This window comes from Gorilla gorilla, chromosome 15, assembly GCF_029281585.2.
Source record: "Gorilla gorilla gorilla isolate KB3781 chromosome 15, NHGRI_mGorGor1-v2.1_pri, whole genome shotgun sequence".
In the NCBI taxonomy this organism is placed as follows: domain Eukaryota; kingdom Metazoa; phylum Chordata; class Mammalia; order Primates; family Hominidae; genus Gorilla; species Gorilla gorilla.
Genome location: NC_073239.2, coordinates 34,065,972 through 34,088,681, shown reverse-complemented (window position 1 = coordinate 34,088,681; position 22,710 = coordinate 34,065,972). Strand labels below are relative to the sequence as shown.

The 22,710-nt window shown below is 48.6% G+C and overlaps 1 protein-coding gene across 1 annotated transcript in view; it reads left to right on the top strand.

The window, feature by feature from the left end:
- Positions 1-11,101, top strand: part of LOC101135612 (T cell receptor alpha chain MC.7.G5) — a 548,557-nt gene extending 537,456 nt beyond the window's left edge. The window contains exons 4-7 of the mRNA XM_063698253.1: positions 6,467-6,739; positions 8,587-8,631; positions 9,505-9,612; positions 10,553-11,101. Coding sequence (XP_063554323.1) covers positions 6,467-6,739; positions 8,587-8,631; positions 9,505-9,611 — 425 coding nt within the window. The 3' untranslated portion in view covers position 9,612; positions 10,553-11,101. The remainder of the gene's footprint in view (positions 1-6,466; positions 6,740-8,586; positions 8,632-9,504; positions 9,613-10,552) is intronic.
- Positions 11,102-22,710: the final 11,609 nt, after the last annotated feature.

Here is a 22,710-nt window from a genome sequence, read left to right as displayed (position 1 = left end):
GAGTCTCTGCCATCCAGGAGCTCAGAGTGCAAACAGACAACTATAGCCCATTGTCACCATGTCATAGTGGAGGTACATGCAAGTTGCAATGGAAGCACAACAGAAGACATGACTAGCCTCCAATTCTCATTGCCTGGTACATACACACATCCTCCACTATACCTTAAGCTCCATGAGGGCAGGACCCTTTTTCATCCTCACAGCTCTAAAGCTCAGCACAATGCCTGGCACATAGGTGTCACCAAACAAATGATTGTGGGGAAAAAAATGCCTTCTGGCTAGATGAGTTATGATTTATACATTAACAAATATTCTCTAACAGAGAGAGTTGTTAGACCTCAAAACCAGGAGATTGCAGAATCCATCCAGATGTCTGTGGTGGGAGAAGGCCCATCTCTCAGGGAAGAGCACCTCTGTATTTATCTGTTCATATGTGTGCTTCATCAAAGCCTCTTCTCAGCCATGGTTCAGGCTGAATTTATAAAGCTTGAAACCTATCATATTTCTCAAGAACCAGAGATCAGAGGTGGAAGGTTTACAATATCTCGATAAGTAAGCAGCACAAATGAGTTCTAGCAGCAGAAAAGAAAGAGGTCTAATGATAGATATATGAAGTCTGTCTCCACTTGAGAGACCACCTAGAAAAGATTTGTTCTAAGGAAACTTTTCTCCATTAGGAGCAGAATCATCTTGGAAATATACAGCTCCAAGTTGTGTTAGAAAGGTGTGTACAAAGAAGACCAAAAATTCACATTTGGAAAAAGGCGTTAAAGTTGCCATTGTTTCTAGTAGGGAAACCCTGCAAAGTGTTGGGGCATCGTAGATCCTGCATGTTGACACCTGCATCTAATCTGCCCCGGAGCTGTTCCGACAGTGGCTGGAGCATTTGCTGCACAGTTGCATAGGTGTTCAACAATTGCCAAAATAAAATGAAGCTGTTTCATGATGATTAGAAAGAAATAATCAGCACCAGTGAGGCCTCTGATGCATCTTCAGGAGTGAATAGGAGGAATGAAGACCTGGTAGGTGAGACTTTTCTCTCTTGTCAGAGAAAGTTTGACTTGGGGGAGCCTGGAAAACAGGGACAGGAGATGGAGTGCCCCAGCCAGGCTTGCCTTGCCCAGGTCAGAGTTCTTGTAAAGCACCATCTGATTGTGTGTTTTCTGGTGGCTACAATAAGCTGATTTTTGGAGCAGGGACCAGGCTGGCTGTACACCCATGTGAGTATGACCCTGCAAGTGACCAGTGCAAAAAGAACTGACCACTTGTCTATGAGAAAACAGGTGATGATTTATAGCAAACTTGGGGATATATTGGGAAGCACTCATTTTCCATTCCTACAAGCTCTCTTGGTGACTTAAAATGTTCCCATTTCTCATATGAAACACAGAAGTTCCAAGAGCCAATTGCATAAATGAAAATCTGAGCAGAATAATTTATAGAAACATAAAAAGAGTTCCAAATAATGAGTGCTTTCAAGCAAAGCTGATAATATCGGCACCAGATAATCTGAACATTCAGGAAATTAGCTAAGTGCCCTTGGGGGAAAGAGATGAGTTAATGGCAAACACAAATTCTCTTTTATTGCAGCATGTAGCTAAATTCCCTGGATTGGCTAATAAACATGGTATGGGGATCCCTACTCATAGAATCTTCCTGTCTGGAGTTAGGAGAGTTTTCAGCTTCCTCCTAAGGGTAAAAGTGGCCCAGACCCCTAACTGAACGGCAAGTATACCACATGCAATTACAAGGTATAGAGGCTGCAATGTAGAGGGAGGCCCACAGACCTGGGGAAGATCTGGGCTCTACTCTCACTGGCTGTTTTCAATAAAGCCTCCACTTTCTCAACAGCAAAATGACTATAACTACATCATAATAATATGAGATAATGGCCAGAATGTAAAAAGTGATCAATAAGTAGTAGCTTTTCTAAAATATTATTATAATTATTATTATTGAGGCTTTGCTTATACTAAGGTTTACACTATCATAAAGGGAAAGGAGAATCGCTTCCTTGGGAAATAAAAGATGTAAGCAACAAAGACCCAAGGAGCCTGTTAGAATGTTGCTCTGGGACCCCAGTGGCTTCCAGCAGATTAGCATCAAGAAGGTTATCTCAAAGACCTTACCCACAGTGGGGGTACAGCAGTGCTTCCAAGATAATCTTTGGATCAGGGACCAGACTGAGCATCCGGCCAAGTAAGTAGAATGAAGCAGGAGAGCAAGGGAGGATGGACAACTATTTCTTCTTTGTCCAAAATGCCAGCTTGAACCCAGGTATTTTCCTCTGTGGGCTCCAAAATGGTTTCTTCCACCCATCCCCAGAAAATCCTCCCATCCAGCACTCAGTGCTCTGCAGACATCATCCTTAGGCTGGGACCTTAGGAACCATGAGGCAGGCAATGAGCGAGTACTCCTGAACCTTCCACAAACGTATCCAAGATACTGCTGCCTGGAATTGAGGTTTTTGTTCTACTGAATTATTGGTTTATTGAAATCATATGAAATCACAACCTCAGCCCAGGGAACCACAGCAGAATGGAACAGGAGGAGAACTTCCGTATCAGAAGTGAAATTTCGGTGCAAAAGAGCAGAAGGTTTAGGCTTGGCATGGTGACTCACGCCTGTAATCCTAGCACTTTGGGAGGCTGAGGCGGGGGGATCACAAGGTCAGGAGATCAAGACCATCCTGGCTAACACAGTGAAACCCTATCTCTACTAAAAATACAAAAATTAGCTGGGCGTGATGGCACGCGCCTGTAGTCTCAGCTACTCGGGAGACTGAGGCAGGAGAATTGCGTGAACCCGGGAGGCAGAGATTGCAGTGAGCTGAGATCGCATCATTGCACTCCAGCCTGGGTGACAGAGCAAGACTCCTTCTCAAAAAAACAAAAAAACAAAAAAAGAAGAAGAAGGTCTAACTCTTAGGAGTGTGATTCTCCTGCTCTCCTGCCTTGTGGGGGAGATCAGTGTTTCTCTTATTTAAGTAATAGGTAGGTCCTGTGAGTTTCTGCAATGGTGTCACCTATGGTGTGAATACTGGAGGAACAATTGATAAACTCACATTTGGGAAAGGGACCCATGTATTCATTATATCTGGTGAGTCATCCCAGGTGGCACCACGTGCAACCCCATGGGCCAGTGTCACTAATCCTTTCTCTGGAGGTATCACGTATTACTGTGGTGAGGCTTGCTGTAGATGTTGTAACTAATTTTCTTACAGAGGTCTGGGAAGGGAAAAGCATCACTATCTATCTTGAATATTCATGTTTCTCTAGGTCAAACATTAAAATTTGACTTTAATCGTTCAATGGGTATTGTAAAATGCCTTCTCTGTGACTATCACTCTATAAAATGTTAGACTGAGTATGAAGTGTGAGATAGATTCCTGTCCTGTCCTCAAGTGGTATAAAAACTAGACAAAGGTACTGAACTATTGTAAATTAAGCAGCCAGAAAACTATTTTAGTATTGACCAGTTGATGATGTCAGTGGACACAATAGAGATTCAGAGGGGATAGGGTGCTGGCTGAGAAGTTGGCCTAGACTGAGAAGTTTCCTGTGGTACAAAGGATTCATTGAGCCCTGAAGGATGGATAAGATCTGTATGGGCAGAGAAAGGAGAGAAGGGAAGTTCTGGGCGTAGGGAACAACAAGAAAGAAGGCATGATCTTGGGAATAATCAAGGCACATGCAAAGTAGCCTAAGTATACATCTGATAATAAAATTGGTTGAAAAGTAGTCAGAGAAGATGTCTTTTTAGGCATGGAGAAAGGAAATACTAGAGCATTCAACAGAATACAGAAATTAGGGCCAGGGCCAGCCATTGGGAAACTGAGAATCCGATTCAGAGATGCAGACTAGAAGTGAAGGTGAGAGCAGCCAGCTATGGTGCCGCAGACCTCCCCTTTCCTTCCTCAGTGGGCTCTGAGAGGGGTCATCCCACACCTTAGAGGAGGAGAAACCTAAGGGATTCTGTAATAGAGACACTGGGCATGGTATGAAAGTATTACCTCCCAGTTGCAATTTGGCAAAGGAACCAGAGTTTCCATTTCTCCCCGTACGTCTGCCCATGCCCACAGTTTCTTGATGCTCACTAAAGCCTCAGTGGGACTCAGAGTGAGTGTCACTAATTCTGATTTCTGGGTCCCTAGTGCCCAAATACAGGGGACAGATTTAATGGTAAGGAAGCTTTCAATCACTGCTGTGTCCCCAGGGACCTAAAGCACTAGAGCACATGTGCTTCTGCAGTTCATTTTGAATTTAAAGGACAGCTTAGGATCTAGAATAGCTGAACTTCCACATCAAAAAATTGGTTCCGTCTTGCCAAGCCTACCTTCTGATATCATCAGTGATGGGATGTGTTTTTCTTACTAGGGTAGAATAGGATGTCTCTCCCCAAAGGACTCTGGCAGACAGACCCCTAAACACCTCCAAATTAAAAGTGGCAAAGAGATAAGGTTGAACTAGACGTACATGGGGATAAAAAGTATAAAATGTACATGGGATGAAAGGATAAAAAGGCTAAAAAAAATTAAGTACCTCTAACTCAGCCCCTGTTGCCATTTCTCAGAGTCTTGTGTTCTGTGGCATTGCGCTTGCTAGACCAACAGTGTCCAATAGAACTTTCTGTGGCAGTGGAAATGTTCTGTCAATCTGCACTGTCCCATACAACAGCCACCAGCTACATGTGGCTATTGAGCTCTTGAAATGAAGTTTCCATTTTTAATTGAAAACATTTTATTTCACATTGACTAATTTTTATTTCAACAGCCACATGTAGCTAGAGACTATTATAGTAGACAGAGCAGCCTAGATCTTCTCCAGTCTGACACCCACCAGCCCCAGGACTTGAGTGAGTGTTTAACCAGGACTCAAAGTTGGGTTTCTGCCCCACAAGGCCACCCCCTTTCCTCTTTAAAGCCAACCTGCATCTGGTGGCCCCTGATCCCCTGCCTTGAGGATCGGCACTTCCAGACTCCTTTCCCCCTCTGCAGTGCTGTCCAGTACCCCCACTGATGACTAACAATCAGGGGGACGTGTTGGTAGAGCTAATGGCTTTCTGTCTGTCCCTTCCCAGCAAAGGAACTATGCCTTAGGGCCTTCACCCAGAGTGATGTCAGGCTGCCCAAGTATGAGGAGGGAAGTAGGCAGAAGCCTCTGGAGCCAAAGCTCTGGGTGTCTCTCCCCTCTGACCATGGAGCCCACCCCTGCTCCACTGCTCCAGGGACAGCCCTGTGCTGCAGGCAGCTCTGCCCCCACTCAGCATCCCAGGGGCTGATTTCTTTGGTTTTGGATCCAGCTGGATGTCTGCATTGCCGAGGCCACCATGGCTGGCTCAGCAACTGTCGGGGAATCACCAGGGTCTGAGAAATCTCGTGCGCATGTGGGGCGCTGTGGGAGCAGAGAACCACTGGGTGGGAAATTCTAATCCCCACCCTGCTGGAAACTCTCTGGGTGGCCCCAACATGCTAATCCTCCTGCAAACCTCTGTTTCCTCCTCAAAAGGCAGGAGGTCGGAAAGAATAAACAATGAGAGTCACATTAAAAACACAAAATCCTACGGAAATACTAAAGAATGAGTCTCAGCACTAAGGAAAAGCCTCCAGCAGCTCCTGCTTTCTGAGGGTGAAGGATAGACGCTGTGGCTCTGCATGACTCACTAGCACTCTATCCCGGCCATATTCTGGCAGGGTCAATGGCTCCAACTAACATTTGTTTGGTACTTTACAGTTTATTAAATAGATGTTTATATGGAGAAGCTCTCATTTCTTTCTCAGAAGAGCCTGGCTAGGAAGGTGGATGAGGCACCATATTCATTTTGCAGGTGAAATTCCTGAGATGTAAGGGGCTGCTGTGACTTGCTCAAGGCCTTATATTGAGTAAACGGTAGCGCTGAGGCTTAGACGCAGGTGTTCTGATTTATAGTTCAAAACCTCTATCAATGACAGAGCAATCTCCTGGTGATGTGATAGATTTCCCAACTTAATGCCAACATACCATAAACCTCCCATTCTGCTAATGCCCAGCCTAAGTTGGGGAGACCACTCCAGATTCCAAGATGTACAGTTTGCTTTGCTGGGCCTTTTCCCCATGCCTGCCTTTGCTCTGCCAGAGTTATATTGCTGGGGTTTTGAAGAAGATCCTATTAAATAGAAGAATAAGCAGTATTATTAAGTAGCCCTGCATTTCAGGTTTCCTTGAGTGGCAGGCCAGGCCTGGCCGTGAACGTTCACTGAAATCATGGCCTCTTGGCCAAGATTGATAGCTTGTGCCTGTCCCTGAGTCCCAGTTCATCACGAGCAGCTGGTTTCTAAGATGCTATTTCCCGTATAAAGCATGAGACCGTGACTTGCCAGCTCCACAGAGCCCCGCCTTTGTCCATCACTGGCATCTGGACTCCAGCCTGGGTTGGAGCAAAGAGGGAAATGAGATCATGTCCTAACCCTGATCCTCTTGTCCCACAGATATCCAGAACCCTGACCCTGCCGTGTACCAGCTGAGAGACTCTAAATCCAGTGACAAGTCTGTCTGCCTATTCACCGATTTTGATTCTCAAACAAATGTGTCACAAAGTAAGGATTCTGATGTGTATATCACAGACAAAACTGTGCTAGACATGAGGTCTATGGACTTCAAGAGCAACAGTGCTGTGGCCTGGAGCAACAAATCTGATTTTGCATGTGCAAATGCCTTCAACAACAGCATTATTCCAGCAGACACCTTCTTCCCCAGCCCAGGTAAGGGCAGCTTTGGTGCCTTCGCAGGCTGTTTCCTTGCTTCAGGAATGGCCTGGTTCTGCCCAGAGCTCTGGTCAATGATATCTAAAACTCCTCTGATTGGTGGTCTCAGCCTTATCCATTGCCACCAAAACCCTCTTTTTACTAAGAAACAGTGAGCCTTGTTCTGGCAGTCCAGAGAATGACACGGGAAAAAAGCAGATGAAGAGAAGGTGGCAGGAGAGGGCACTTGGCCCAGCCTCAGTCTCTCCAATTGAGTTCCTGCCTGCCTGCCTTTGCTCAGACTGTTTGCCCCTTACTGCTCTTCTAGGCCTCATTCTAAGCCCCTTCTCCAAGTTGCCTCTCCTTATTTCTCCCTGTCTGCCAAAAAATCTTTCCCAGCTCACTAAGTCAGTCTCACTCATTAACCCACCAACCACTGATTGTGCCGGCACATGAATGCACCAGGTGTTGAAGTGGAGGAATAAAAAGTCAGATGAGGGGTGTGCCCAGAGGAAGCACCATTCTAGTTGGGGGAGCCCATCTGTCAGCTGGGAAAAGTCCAAATAACTTCAGATTGGAATGTGTTTTAACTCAGGGTTGAGAAAACAGCCACCTTCAGGACAAAAGTCAGGGAAGGGCTCTCTGAAGAAATGCTACTTGAAGATACCAGCCCTACCAAGGGCAGGGAGAGGACCCTATAGAGGCCTGGGATAGGAGCTCAATGAGAAAGGAGAAGAGCAGCAGGCATGAGTTGAATGAAGGAGGCAGGGCCAGGTCACAGGGCCTTCTAGGCCATGAGAGGGCAGACAGTATTCTAAGTACGCCAGAAAGCTGTTGATCGGCTTCAAGCAGGGGAGGGACACCTAATTTGCTTTTCTTTTCTTTTTTTTTTTTTTTTTTTTTTTGAGATGGAGTTTTGCTCTTGTTGCCCAGGCTGGAGTGCAGTGGTGCATCTTGGCTCACTGCAACCTCCACCTCCCAGTTTCAAGTGATTCTCCTGCCTCAGCCTCCCGAGTAGCTGGGATTACAGGCACCCACCACCATGGCCAGCTAATTTTTTGTATTTTTAGTAGAGACAGGGTTTCACTATGTTGGCCAGGCTGGTCTCGAACTCCTGACCTCAGGTGATCCACCTGCTTCAGCCTCCCAAAGTGCTGGGATTACAGGCGTGAGCCACCACGCCCGGCCTGCTTTTCTTAAAGATCAATCTGAGTGCTGTACGGAGAGTGGGTTGTGAGCCAAGAGTAGAAGCAGAAAGGGAGCAGTTGCAGCAGAGAGATGATGGAGGCCTGGGCAGGGTGGTGGCAGGGAGGTAACCAACACCATTCAGGTTTCAGAGGTAGAACCATGCAGGGATGAGAAAGCAAAGAGGGGATCAAGGAAGGCAGCTGGATTTTGGCCTGAGCAGCTGAGTCAATGATAATGCTGTTTACTAAGAAGAAACCAAGGAAAAAATTTGGGGTGCAGGGATCAAAACTTTTTGGAACACATGAAAGTACCCGTTTATACTCTTTATGGCCCTTGTCACTGTGTATGCCTCACTGCCTCCATTGGACTCCAGAATGAAGCCAGGCAAGAGCAGGGTCTATGTGTGATGGCACATGTGGCCAGGGTCATGCAACATGTACTTTGTACAAACAGTGTATATTGAGTAAATAGAAATGGTGTCCAGGAGCCGAGGTATCGGTCCTGCCAGGGCCAGGGGCTCTCCCTAGCAGGTGCCCATATGCTGTAAGTTCCCTCTAGATCTCTCCACAGGGAGGCATGGAAAGGCTGTAGTTGTTCACCTGCCCAAGAACTAGGAGGCCTGGGTTGGGAGAGTCAGCCTGCTCTGGATGCGAAAGAATGTCTGTTTTTCCTTTTAGAAAGTCCCTGTGATGTCAAGCTGGTCGAGAAAAGCTTTGAAACAGGTAAGACAGGGGTCTAGCCTGGGTTTGCACAGGACTGCGGAAGTGATGAACCCGCAATAACCCTGCCTGGATGAGAGAGTGGGAAGAAATTAGTAGATGTGGGAATGAATGATGAGGAATGGAAACAGCGGTTCAAGACCTGCCCAGAGCTGGATGGGGTCTCTCCTGAATCCCTCTCACCATCTCTGACTTTCCATTCTAAGCACTTTGAGGATGAGTTTCTAGCTTCAATATACCAAGGACTCTCTCCTAGGCCTCTGTATTCCTTTCAACAGCTCCACTGTCAAGAGAGCCAGAGAGAGCTCCTGGGTGGCCCAGCTGTGAAATTTCTGAGTCCCTTAGGGATAGCCCTAAACTAACCAGATCATCCTGAGGACAGCCAAGAGGTTTTGCCTTCTTTCAAGACAAGCAACAGTACTCACATAGGCTCTGGGCAATGGTGCTGTCTCTCAAGAATCCCCTGCCACTCCTCACACCCACCCTGGGCCCATATTCATTTCCATTTGAGTTGTTCTTATTGAGTCATCCTTCCTGTGGTAGCGGAACTCACTAAGGGGCCCATCTGAACCCAAGGGATTGTGATGATAAATTCTGAGCACCTATCCCATCCCCAGAAGGGCTCAGAAATAAAATAAGAGCCAAGTCTAGTCGGTGTTTCTGTCTTGAAACACAATACTGTTGGCCCTGGAAGAATGCACAAAATCTGTTTGTAAGGGGATATGCACAGAAGCTGCAAGGGAGAGGAGGTGCAGGAGCCGTAGGCCTCCCCCACCCAGCCTGCTCTGCCTTGGGGAAAACCGTGGGTGTGTCCTGCAGGCCATGCAGGCCTGGGACATGCAAGCCCATAACCGCTGTGGCCTCTTGGTTTTACAGATACGAACCTAAACTTTCAAAACCTGTCAGTGATTGGATTCCGAATCCTCCTCCTGAAAGTGGCTGGGTTTAATCTGCTCATGACGCTGCGGCTGTGGTCCAGCTGAGGTGAGGGGCCTTGAAGCTGGGAGCGGGGTTTAGGGACGCGGGTCTCTGGGTGCATCCTAAGCTCTGAGAGCAAACCTCCCTGCAGGGTCTTGCTTTTAAGTCCAAAGCCTGAGCCCACCAAACTCTCCTACTTCTTCCTGTTACAAATTCCTCTTGTGCAATAACAATGGCCTGAAACACTGTAAAATATCCTCATTTCAGCCGCCTCAGTTGAACTTCTCCCCTATGAGGTAGGAAGAACAGTTGTTTAGAAACGAAGAAACTGAGGCCACACAGCTAATGAGTGGAAGAAGAGAGACACTTGTGTACACCACATGCCTTGTATTGTACTTCTCTCACCGTGTAACCTCCTCATGTCCTCTCTCCCCAATACGGCTCTCTTAGCTCAGTAGAAGGAAGACATTACACTCATATTACACCCTAATCATGGCTAGAGTCTCCACACCCTCCTCCCCCAGGGTCCCCAGTCGTCTTGCTGACAACTGCATCCTGTTCCATCACCATCAAAAAAAATTCCAGGCTGGGTGCGGGGGCTCACACCTGTAATCCCAGCACTTTGGGAGGCAGAGGCAGGAGGAGCACAGGAGCTGGAGACCAGCCTGGGCAACACAGGGAGACCCCGCCTCTACAAAAAGTGAAAAAATTAGCCAGGTGTGGTGGTGCACACCTGTAGTCCCAGCTACTTAAGAGGCTGAGACGGGAGGATCGCTTGAGCCCTGGAATGTTGAGGCTACAATGAGCTGTGATTGTGCCACTGCACTCCAGCCTGGAAGACAAAGCAAGATCCTGTCTCAAATAATAAAAAAAAATAAGAACTCCAGGGTACATTTGCTCCTAGAACTCTACCACATAGCCCCAAACAGAGCCATCACCATCACACCCCTAACAGTCCTGGGTCTTCCTCAGTGTCCAGCCTGACTTCTGTTCTTCCTCATTCCAGATCTGCAAGATTGTAAGAGAGCCTGTGCTCCCTCGCTCCTTCCTCTGCATCGCTCCTCTTCTCCCTCTCCAAACAGAGGGAACTCTCCCACCCCCAAGGAGGAGAAAGCTGCTACCACCTCTGTGCCCCCCCGGCAATGCCACCAACTGGATCCTACCTGAATTTATGATTAAGATTGCTGAAGAGCTGCCAAACACTGCTGCCACCCCCCTGTTCCCTTATTGCTGCTTGTCACTGCCTGACATTCACGGCAGAGGCAAGGCTGCTGCAGCCTCCCCTGGCAGTGCACATTCCCTCTCGCTCCCCAGAGACTGCCTCCGCCATCCCACAGATGATGGATCCTCAGTGGGTTCTCTTGGGCTCTAAGTTCCAGAGAATGTTGTGAGGGGTTTATTTTTTTTAAATAGTGTTCATAAAGGAATACATAGTATTCTTCTTCTCAAGATGTAGGGGGAAATTATCTCATTATCAAGGCCCTGCTATGCTGTGTATCTGGGCGTGTTGTATATCCTGCTGCCGATGCCTTCATTAAAATGATTTGGAAGAGCAGAGACTGTGCCTCTGTTTGACTGGGTTTGGTAGGAGTCATTTTCTGCTTGCTGGTGATCACTAGCTGGGCAGAGAAAAACCAAGGCATTTGTCTATGATGCTGTCCAGGAAGCCTCATTCAACAAGCTGCCTAAGTCAACCTCTTCTTGGAATAACCTCTAAAAGCTTCCGCTTAGCAGGCTATGCTGAGGGCCAGGAAAACCCACCTACCAGCTTGGACCCCTCCTCTCCCACTCTCATGCCACGCCACGGGACCACCCATAACAGGAGCCCATACACGTGGGTGGCAGTGACCTGCGGCAGACAGGGACCACACAGCAAGTGTCCCCAAAATGCCACCCACTGTCTCCTGCCCTCCAGGAGTATTTCCTTTGCCTCTCCTCTCAGACTGGGTTTCCACTGAAACTGTGCGTTGTCTCACAAATTCATGGCTGGGGACCACCCACCACTCTGCTGCCTGATCCAGCCCCACACCAGCCCTTTGAGGTGCCCAAGCTGACACCAGGAGCAAGGTTGAGAGGAGGCTGTGACCCCAGCAGGACTTTATGTTCCCACCATCCCGGATGTGAGAATGAGGAAAAAGGAGATGAGCTGTCTCCCCACAAGCCCAGAGATTTGACCGAGGAGAGTAGAGGCCTCGAGCTCTCACCTAAGAGAAAAGACATGGGGCTCCCTGGGGTCCACAGCACACTGCGCTCTCCCTCCTGAGACTCCTGCTGCCAGAGCACCTTTCCCCAGGGTCATGGATGCTGAGGGGAACACAACTTAGAGACCACTCCACCATCCACCCAGCAAGCACAGCTACCAAGACCCAAAGCTGAGGCTTACCAATGCTCAGGGTGGGAGGGGATTCCATTCCTGAATAACTCCATGGTTCCCCTATGCGTCTGACCATCCCAGCCAGAAATACATAAATCCTCTCAGCTACAATTCAGGCCTGCTTCTTTTCAAAGGGATGAAGCTACAGGTTGAGTATCCCTTATCTGAAATGCTTGGTACTAGAAGTGTTCAGGTTTTGGATTTTTTTTTTTTTTTTGAGGCTGGGGGTGGAATATTAGCATTATACTTACCAATTCAGCATCCCTAATCTAAAAATCTGAAATCCAAGATGCCCTAATGAGCATTTCCTTTGAGCATCATGTTGTCATTTAAAAAGTTTCAGATTTTGGAGCATTTCAAATTTCAGATTTTTGAATTAGGGATGCTTAACCTGTACCAGCTCTAACAGGTGACCTAGAGCACGTCCCTCCCCTCTACAGGCTTATGTGTTGACACTTACGAAATGTCGGGTAGGACTGGAGGCTACCTCCCACTCCCTGCACCTCTGATTCTGTGACCCCTGTAGAATTAAGAACCAGTGTCCCTTCTCCTGGTCAGCCCTACTGAGGGGAGTCACAGAATCCCCAGTTCTTTCTAAGCTGCCCCATCTCTCACCTAAATACAATCCCCTTAAAGAACACCAAAGGGAAAGGGCTCAGACCTCCATCACAGCAGGGTCACTCTCGCACGTGGTAGGACCGTACCACCTTCACAAAAGCGGGGTTTGCCACCTTTGCGGAGCTCTGGGGGGCCTCTACCTCCTCACCAGTCTGACATAATGCCAGAGATTCCACCACTGGGAATTTCTTATAATTAAAGCATTCTCTTCCCTGTGTTAAATGAAAATGCCCCTGGGAGGGTTAATAGAGCAAGCCTTTATCAACCATTAAAAACTGAGGGCCAGTTAGTTTCTCTTTCTTTTCCCCCTGAAGTGGTACTTTGTTTTGTTCTATAGAAAAAAGATTCAGGCAAGGGAAGTGTGGGTGGCTGGAGAGGCAGGTCTGCTCCTTTGAGTTGGCTGCAGTGACATGGAAGTCATAGGGCTGAGGGAAGGAGACAAGAGCCTGGACGGCAGTGAAGGGGTCAAAGATAGACCCCTCCAAGAACCTCAGAGGAGACCCGGACTGCAAGAGACCTGCAGGAGGCCTGCAGGAGCCTGTGGAGGCCTGTGGAGGCCTGTGGGAGCCTGTGGAGGCCTGTGGAGGCCTGCCAGCCCAGTGCCCTCAGGCAGCAAAACCCAGCAGTCACTGGTCCCCCAAGGCTGCCCGCAGATCTATGCAAGGTGATGCAGCAGGGGCTATGGGCCCACCCACACCCAAGCAGGGAGGCAGGATGACAAGGCCCAGGCAGGTAGGGGGCCATCCAGAGAGCAGGCTCAGCTCCACCCCTGAGAAATTTCCGTCTAAATCCAGGAGATCCTCGATTCAGCAAGAACCTTCCCTCATGTCCGAGGCTGTTAAACCTAAAGCCAGTTAGGGCAGAGGTCAGAGGGGTGGACCAGGAGCAAGTGGGTCGAGGGTGAGCAAGTGTTGGGAGTGGGGATAGAAACTCCATCCATCTCCGACTGCTCTGCTCGCATGTCTGGCTCCAGGGCCCACCTGGGATGTCAGAGGGAATTAGAATGGCCTTGTGAGGAGGCTCAGGAGAAGGGCTCCTGTGCCCACTGGGCAGGTCAGCACTGGGCCTAACGCCACCACCGCAAAGCCCCTCAGTGCAGAGGGCCCAGCTATACGGAACTGGGCATTGCTTAGCCTGGAGGGAATAGGCAGCTGAGGAGACCTGGAAAACACAGTCATGAAGAGACTGGCCATGAAGACCCACAGACCCTGTGAGCCAGGGCCGTGGGCTGCAGCTGCAGCTCTACCAGCCTGGACCCAACCTCAGGCTGACATCCCAGCAGGGAACATGTTACTAAGGCCAGTTGTAGAAGGGACTTCTCTGGACACATGCCCTACTCTCCCAAAAGACTTAAGCACAGGCCAGTCCCAAAGGCAGAAGAATGGACTAAATGAGCTCTTGTGGCCCCAGCCCTAAGATTCTAGAGGACTCTCTGAAACTTCACTTGAAGACTTGACCTCTGAGTGCAACTGGAGTCATAGCCACTCAGGAGAAAGGGCAGGCTGTGCAAGCACGTGCTTCAGGAGCATCCTGGTGGGGTCTTCAGCTCTGACAGAGCAACCCCTCTGCTGTTACCCTCACTGGGGGCAGCCATCTGAGTCTTAAGGGGTTGCTTATTTTTTAGGTCCAAACATAAAATTCAACTCCCCTGGGATCACATATACAGACAGGCCTATAGCACCTTATTATCAGGTACCATCCTGGTGTGGAAGTCCCCTGGCCTGTGTGCTCTGTGGGATGGGAATGTCCCTTGTCATCAATGTGTCCCCAGGAACTAGAACAGTGCCTGGCACACAACAGATGCCATTAAATGAATAAGTGAATGACTCCTGCAGTTAGGCTCTGGGTGGGGGGAGCTGAGTGTGAGGAGTGGGGAGTACAGGAGAAAGGAAAGTGGGGATTAGTAGAGGAAGTGGTCAGGTGAGTCAATGTTTCACAGTTTTGCCAAGAGCTAAAGTAACTTGTCAAGAACTTCAGAACAAGGAAAGCCTGAGTGGTGGCCCCTTGCTCAGGGCAGCCCCCAGGCAGGCACACATCTATCCAACAAAGCCTGGAGGACAGGGACTGTGGGAAATCACGCAGGGTACCCGGGAGGCTGACCTCACTGTGTGACCACACTGAGGTCCAGAGCCAACAGTCACTTTATGTGGGTTCGCCTCAGTTTCTCCATGAGTCCTACTCTAAAACCCATCTACCTCCGTGAGCCATGTGTGGGAAGACGAGCTTCTGACTGGGATGAGTCTGGGGAGCAAGCACATGGAGACCCAGTGCTGTCATTCTGGCTGCCAGAAGGCTGCAGGACCACCAGCGCCCTGCGTCTGTGTCAAGGCCACCTGGGCAACGCGGCGAGGGGTGGGGGGTGCAGGCCTCCTTTCACACAGAGACACACAGGCCTGAGGCCTCTCTGGGTAGCACTCATAGAGCTATATTTTGCAATTAATAAACAGGTCAGACATTGAGTCAGTAGCCACAAGTAGAACAGGAAGTGGAAAAAGTCTCCCACTTCCCTCCAGGTGTTTGGGGGCTGGGGCGGTCCCTCCCATTTCCATGATGTCATGGTTACCAAGAGGGGCAAGTAGGGCACCCTTTGAAGCTCTCCCACAGAAGCCACATCCTCTGGAAAGAAGAGTTTAAAATACTGAGTTAGAGATAGCATCGCCCCAGGCCACGTGCCGAGGGGAGCAGGCTGGGCCGTTACACCACCCCCCAACCGCAGGTGCAGCAAGGCCAACATGCCAGGCTGGGAGGGGCTGCCGGCCCCTCTGTGACTTGCACCGGGCCCGCAGCAGGCTGGGGAGGTGCTGCTGGCCCCACCGCTGAGCCGCCTCCCTCACCGCACCTCTGCTGCCCCTCCAAGCCAGCCAAGATCAGACCTTGGTCTCACCTGATTAAGCGCTTGCTTAATACAGGGCAGACCCTCAAGACTTATGCTCAGGCCAGTGTCTCCTGGGAGGGAGGGATGTGGAGAGGCCGTATCTGTCCCCACACAGAGCTAGGGCTGATTCTCTGAGGGACCCCCCTCAGTAGCACCTCCCCCCTTACCCTGATGCTTGTCCATTAGGTGATGGCCCTAATGGACGCCTTGATGGACACGTCCGGGACCCAGGGACCCGGAGACCAGGAATCTGCAGGTCTCAGGGAGCCGCAGAACCTGAAACCCAAAAATACCAGGCTTGATCGCCTGCTCTTCGGTAGTGTCGCCATCCCCCCGCATGGGGGCAGCAGCGCTCCACCAAAAAGACCTCTTCTCCCTTTGTCTGTTAATTCTGGAGAGAGAAAGCCCCCAACGTTTAGGAAAAGCTCTTTTCCGAGGAAAATAAAAGGGCAGGTGACTCTTATCCCACAAGTCCCTGCCCTGTACCCGTCACTGCGCTGGGCGCAAGGCCTGTGTCATCCTGTCACATCCCCCCCAAAGGAGAGGAGGGCCTGGGGGCTGGGCCGGCAGCAGGGGGCGCTGTTCGTCAGGGATCGTCAGACCCGCTCCACCCGGAGCCCCGGAGGAAGTGCCCAGGGCGGTGGGGGGCCCGGAGGAGGCCTTGGGTTCAGAATTAGGCTGGCTGGAGTCCGGGATCCACCACATCATACACTCGTGCCTTTGGCAGGTCACTAACCGCCCACCGCCTCAGTTTCCCGGTGGGACGAACTCTCTCTCACAGGTAGTTTAAGAACCAGGCTTTCTTTGGCATTGTATACCTGCCATGTGCCAGGCTGTGTCGTGCTCTGGGGATTCAGTCTCTGTGCAAACTATGACTCCATACAGATGAAGTCCAAGAACAGGCAAAACGCATCACAGGTGATAGAAATTAGGGCACTGTTTGCCTCTGGGGTAGAAGGATGGATTGAAAAGGGGCACGAGGAAACCTTTAGGGGTGGTGGAAATGTTCCATATCTTTATCTTGGGTGATGGCTACATGGGTGTATATATATATATATATATCAAATGCATCATTAGTGTATTTTCATGTAATTATGCCTCAAGAAAGTACTGCTCCCATTAAATACACACACACACACACACACACACACACACACACACACACACACAGAGTTTCTGTCTTCAAGGAGTTAACAGTCCAGTGAGTAGTGGATATGAAAGAGATGTGTTAATGGCTGCAATTGCAAGACAGAGGCTTTTGTTACTATATTCTCCTCAGGCAGGAGTCCTCAGGCAGGAGGCAGGAGAACCAGTTGTTTGTCCCTAAGCGTCACTGCCCCTCACTAGCCTTCTCTCCTGGGGCCTTTAATTTTTCTGAGTCCCCATGTGTTATTATTCACATAGAGAGAAAAATACCTGCCCACCTATTCTCAGTGTTGTTGAAGGGATTGAAAGCAGTAATGGGTGTGGAATGCTTAGTAAACTGAAATCCCAGTGCAAATATGAAGTGGGAATGCATCAGAATGCCCAGAAAGACGAACCATGACCCGAACAAGATGGGCTGGGCCAGGTCAGATGGCACTGCCATACTGAGAAAAAAGTGGGCTGGCTGCGGCTTCACACAGCCCGGGAGAGCTCAGAACTCCCCAGGCCCTGCCGGTGCGCTGGTGTTTCTCATAGTGTGTGGCCACCTCTCCAGTCACTTCGGCCCTAGGAGCTTCTTGTTACACCATGATTTTGTCACTACCTCCGCAGCTTCCCACCTCCTGCTTCCGGCTTCCAGAAGGAAGCGCGTGATGGAGGGGAAATGACAGGGCCAGGAGGCAGCGGTCAGGCCGGGCCGAGTTTCTGACAGAAGCCAACACTTCCGGCCCCACAGTGCTCACGGCCTCCCTGACTCTCCTCACCACATCACAGCTGAAAAGGCTCACGTCTTATCTCCCCTCTCAACCTCTGGGGACTTCATTGCTTTCAGAAGGACCCCCTGGAGCCCCGGGCAGAACACATCTGAAAGCACGGAGCCAGACCTCTGCAGCGCCCTCCAGCGGGCAGGTTCTGCGGGCAGCCATCTCCTCGCAGGCCAGAACACCCACATCACTCCAGGACGGTTCGCCACCTTTGAGAAGAGAGGACTCCAGTGTCTGTTCGCTCTGGAAATGTGGGCATGTTCCCATTCCAAAGGTGATCGGATCTGAGGGGAGGATCCTTCCCATTTTCAAAGCCTTCCTAAAATCCCACTGAGTAGTGGGGAGGAGTGCAAGTCTTTCCCCGAACCACCCACATGAAATTTAGCAACAACAACAACAAAAAAGGAAAATATTAGAGGAAGATCATATAAGTGTAAGAAGACAAGGCTGGCAGGACCTAAGAGAGTCTAGGTAGATGAAGGAATATGATTTACATAATGGGGAGCACCTGGTCTCCATTTCATGCTTCCAGCCTTGATGGGAGGAAAGTAGGTAAACCTTAAAAGGGACTTCTTTCCAGTGGAGGCTGCAAGATTCTATTTTTACCAACCTCTAAGGTGTCCACCTTATCCTTGCTGACCCAAGTTATTCCAGTGATTTACCAAGTGAAATGGGTGGAACGACATCCTTATCTGGACTCCTTATTAACAATATCCTACATCTGTACAACACCAAAGCAAACATCAACTCTTTTGATCAAAATGATAAACCCAAGTGGTAGACAGAGTATTCTCTCCCCTTTTACAAATCAGAAGGCACATGGAGCGGCTTGCACAGGATCACGGTGAACTAGGCCCTGATCCTCACCAGACTCGGATCCCAGGCTTTCCACCAAGCTCTGTGGACTCAGAAATACCAAGTGGTTCCAGATTCAGCCATCAGAGGAAGGAGCATGAATTGACTGGCATTCCCAGGCCCCCTAAGACTAAGTGTCTTGTTTCCTGCCTCCGTGGCCCTTCCCTCTTCCTGACTCTGCCTGCATGGATTTGATCCCCCTTCAGGATGAGATCAGAATGGCAAGGCAGAGCTCTGTACCTTTAGGAGGCACTCCCTCAATAAATATTTGATGTTGTCGGGCACGGTGGCTCACGCCTGTAATCCCAGCACTTTGGGAAGCCAAGGCGGGCAGATCACTTGAGGTCAGGAGTTCAAGACTAGCGTGGCAAACATGGTGAAACCCCATCTCTACTAAAAATACAAAAAATTAGCCGGGCATGGTGGCGGGCGCCTGTAATCCCAGCTACTAGGGAGGCTGAGGCAGGAGAATTGCTTGAACCCGGGAAGTGGAGATTGCAGTGAGCCGAGATCATGCCATTGCACTCCAGCCTGGGCAACAGAGCAAGACTCCGTCTAAAAAAAAAAAAAAAATTGATGTTTGTGGCCTCAAGGCAATACTTATCCACTACTCAAGCATATGCCAATGGGGATAACTAATATCCAGACACACTCCCCATGGCTGGTCCCTTCGCTGACTCTTTCTTAGCTGTCAGATCTCAGCCTAAAGGTCACCTGGTCAGAGAGGTCGTTCCTAACCACTCTAAGCAGCTCCCTCCCCAGCCCCATTTACTGTCACATTATACTGTTTACTGTTTCTTTCCTTCACTCCACTCACAACAAAATTATTTCATTTATGTAATAATTTGGCTCTCTTCCCTACTGGAATTTAAGGCTCAGAAAGTGAGGCACCTTGTCCGTTCTGATCATTTCTGTAGCACTTAACTCATGGTAAGCAAAAATTTAAAGGAAGGAGTAATAACAGAAAGAATGAGCTCTGCCATCAGATGTCTCTTATTTATACCCTGACACTAGATTGGGGTTAAATGTTGACAATCATTGAAGCTGTTAGACATATGGGAGCTTGCTGGCCTCTTGATGTGCGTGTATACGCACGCATGAGGGAAAATTTCAATTAAAAGTTAAAAACAAAGTTGTTTATCCCTGGGATTTAACAGGCCTGAATAGCAGGTCTCAAAGGGTTCTCCTAGGGAGGTCTCTCCACTTCTCCCAGGAAGAGCCAGGCCTGCCATTGGCCACCACAGTGCTTTAGCTGAAAGTCAGTGAAATGGATGTGCAGCTGAGGAAGAAAAGCAGTATGTCATGGAATCCTCAGAGCTTCTGGTGAGCACTGAAAGGAATGATACATTTGTAGAGCAATTACATTCAGATATTTTCACTTACGTTTTGTTGGGATAACCACAGTAAGAAGTATTATTATCCCCATGCTTATTTTATGATTTATCTCATTCAAAGCCTAACCCAAACGCTTTCAGCTAGACAGAAATAAGATTCAAACCTAACACTTGCTGAGTCTCCATTTCCTCATCAGGAAAATAAGAATGCCACCCACCTCCTTCATGCAATGATAGGGAAACGTAACAGGAGGGCGCTTAACAGTTTGCCAGACATGTGGCCCACGCTCACTCACTCCTGGACAGGAAGGGCTGTGTCTTATCTTTTCTAATGCCATGCACTACCTAGCACAGAGCCTAAGTGTGTAATTATTTGCTAAATTTTAGCGACAAAAGGTCAACAGACAGTAAGTGGCAGAACAAGTCCTTGAATCAACACTTTCAGATCAAAGTGTTTTCTGCAACACCAGGCTGCCTCTCTGGTGGTTTGAAAATACTTTTTTAAAATCCCATTGACAGAACTTGGACCTACCTATAAAATCAATGTAAGCAAATAACATACTTTGTTTAGTCCTTCTTCATAAGCTTCCTCCCACTTTTTTCCTACTCTCTCCTCTAAGATCCTTGTTCTAGAAAGTGTTTTCTCCCACAGGAGAAATCTATTTTTTATATTTGTTAAAAACTTTTAAATTAACCGTAGTTATTAAGTCATTTCACACACAAACTTTTATTACAGATGCCCAGAGCTGAGCTGCAACCCAACAAGATAGGAGAGCAGCAGAGTCTCCCGCTAAGTTTGCAAACAAGCTCCCTGGCCTCTATAACCTTCAACACCAGGGAGCACGCCTCTGTGACCTCCCCAAGTATTTTCTAGCCATCACAACAAAAGTGTTTTGAAGCCCAAGATGAAAGGATGTGATCACAAGAGGCCGAAGGTATAGGCTGCTAAGAGAAGAAAACAAGAGAGATGGTTTCCATGTGATAGGGGCCAGGAAATGTGTGGGCAGGAGGTGCTCAGGGCTGGGCTTCCCACCACTGCAAAGAATGGCAGGGAATAGACTTTCCACAGTGTTTGTGGTGAATGGCTTCCGGCCCCATAAAAGAGCACAGAAAATAAAAATAAACCACCCCATAGAGGTGTTGAGCAAGGGGGAGCAGGAAATGCTAGGGTCTACCTCACTCTCCATGCAGTAGTACTCAAAATCAACTCCTTCAACATACTTCAGCTGAAAAAACACCTAAGAATCAGAAACACAATGGGGCTTGGGGGTGTGTCTTTAAGTTCAAGACAGGGTCTTGTTCTGTTGCCCAGACTGAAGCGCAGTGGTGCAATCATGCAGTCTCTACCTCCTGGGATCAAGTGACTCTCCAAACTCAGCCTCCCGAGTAGCTGGGACTACAGAGGTGCACTGCCACGCCCAGCTAATTTTAATTTTTGTAGAGACAGGGACTCACTGTGTTGCCCAGGCTGGTCTTGAACTCCTGGGTTCAAGCCATTCTTCCACCTTGGCCTCCCAAAGTTCTGGGATTACAGGTGTAAGCCACTGAGCACCTGGCGCTTTTTCAGTGTTGTCTTTTTGTGTGTGTGTGTGTGTGTGTGTGTGTGACGAAGTTTCGCTTCTGTTGCCCAGGGTGGAGTGCAATGGCACAATCTCGGCTCACTGCAACCTCCGCCTACCAGGTTCAAGCAATTCTCCTGTCTCAGACTCCTGAGTAGCTGGGATTACAGGCTCATGCCACCACGCCTGGCTAATTTTTGTATTTTTAGTAGAGACGGGGTTTCATCACATTGGTCAGGCTGGTCTCCTGACCTCAGGTGATCCACCCACCTCGGCCTCCCAAAGTGCTGGGATTACAGGCATGAACCACCATGCCTGGCCTCTTTTAAGAACAGGGTCTTACATTGTTGCCCAGGCTGGAGTGCAGCGGCTACTCACAGGTCCACAGCTAATTCTTCAGTACATGTCAAATTGAGAACCATAAAGCAAATCAACAGAAGCATAAAAACAAGAGTTACCTATAATGAGCCTTTAACTAAATCTAATCCCAACACTCCGAAAGCAGTCTGTAGGTTTTAGCCCCGAAGCAAATATTGAAAAGACACACCAAAGAAGAATGTTTCCTGTTGAAGGTAACTGGCTTGGGTAAATCACAACCTCTGAGACAATAGCTGACCTGGTAAATGGGAATTTCATATCTGTCCCATGTATCTCAAGATCATTATGAAAAATTAAACAAAACCTATGTATTAAAGACTGCAATTACAATGTCTTCCTTCATAAAATTACTATTATTCCCAGTTTTCAACCCGTGTCTCAAAGTCCAGATGCTTTTCTTATTCAAAATTCCAATTTCTCTAGACTAAAAATTATCCAGAAGCCTCCTGATAGGGTCTGTGACATCTGTATATAAGTTTTAAAACAGATTAGGCCAGGCACAGTGGCTCACGCCTATAATCCCAGCACTTTGGGAGGCTGAGGCGGGCAGGTCACCTGAGGTCAGGAGTTTGAGACCAGCCTGACCAACATGGAGAAACCCTGTCTCTACTAAAAATACAAAAATTAGCCGGGCATGTTGGTGTGCACCTATAATCCCAGCTACTCGGGAGGCTGGGGTGGGAGAATCACTTGAACCCAGGAGGCGGAGGTTGCAGTGAGCCGAGATCGCACCATTGCACTCCAGCCTGGGTAACGAGAGCAAAACTCCATCTCACAAAAACAAAAAATAAAAAAAAAAGTGCAGATTAAACTGCTCAGTCATAATCTCAGTGAACTAGTATCACTTAAGAATGGCAAACCATGACCCACATAGCCGCAACCAATTTTTATAAATAAAGTGATAGTGGAATATAGCCATGCCCATTTGTTTAAGGAAAACCTTGCGGACTCCTGACTCAGTGTGTTATCAGTTAGGCAGAGAGCTAATAAGGAACATACAGGCCCAAGCTTTTCACCAAGTTCCTAGGTAATCTTGAGACATGCCAAAATTTGAGAACCACTGCTGTAGATGAGGGATTCTCAAATCTTATTGTGCACATAAATCACCTGAGGACCTTGTTAAAGTGAAGATGTTGCTTCTGTAGGTTTGGGGTGAGGCCTGTGCTCCCAGGCGATGCCAATGCTGGTAGTCAATGACTACATTTTGAGTAGCAAGAATCCAGAGCAGTGTTTCTCCAATTGGCTGTGCTCTGGAATCACCTGG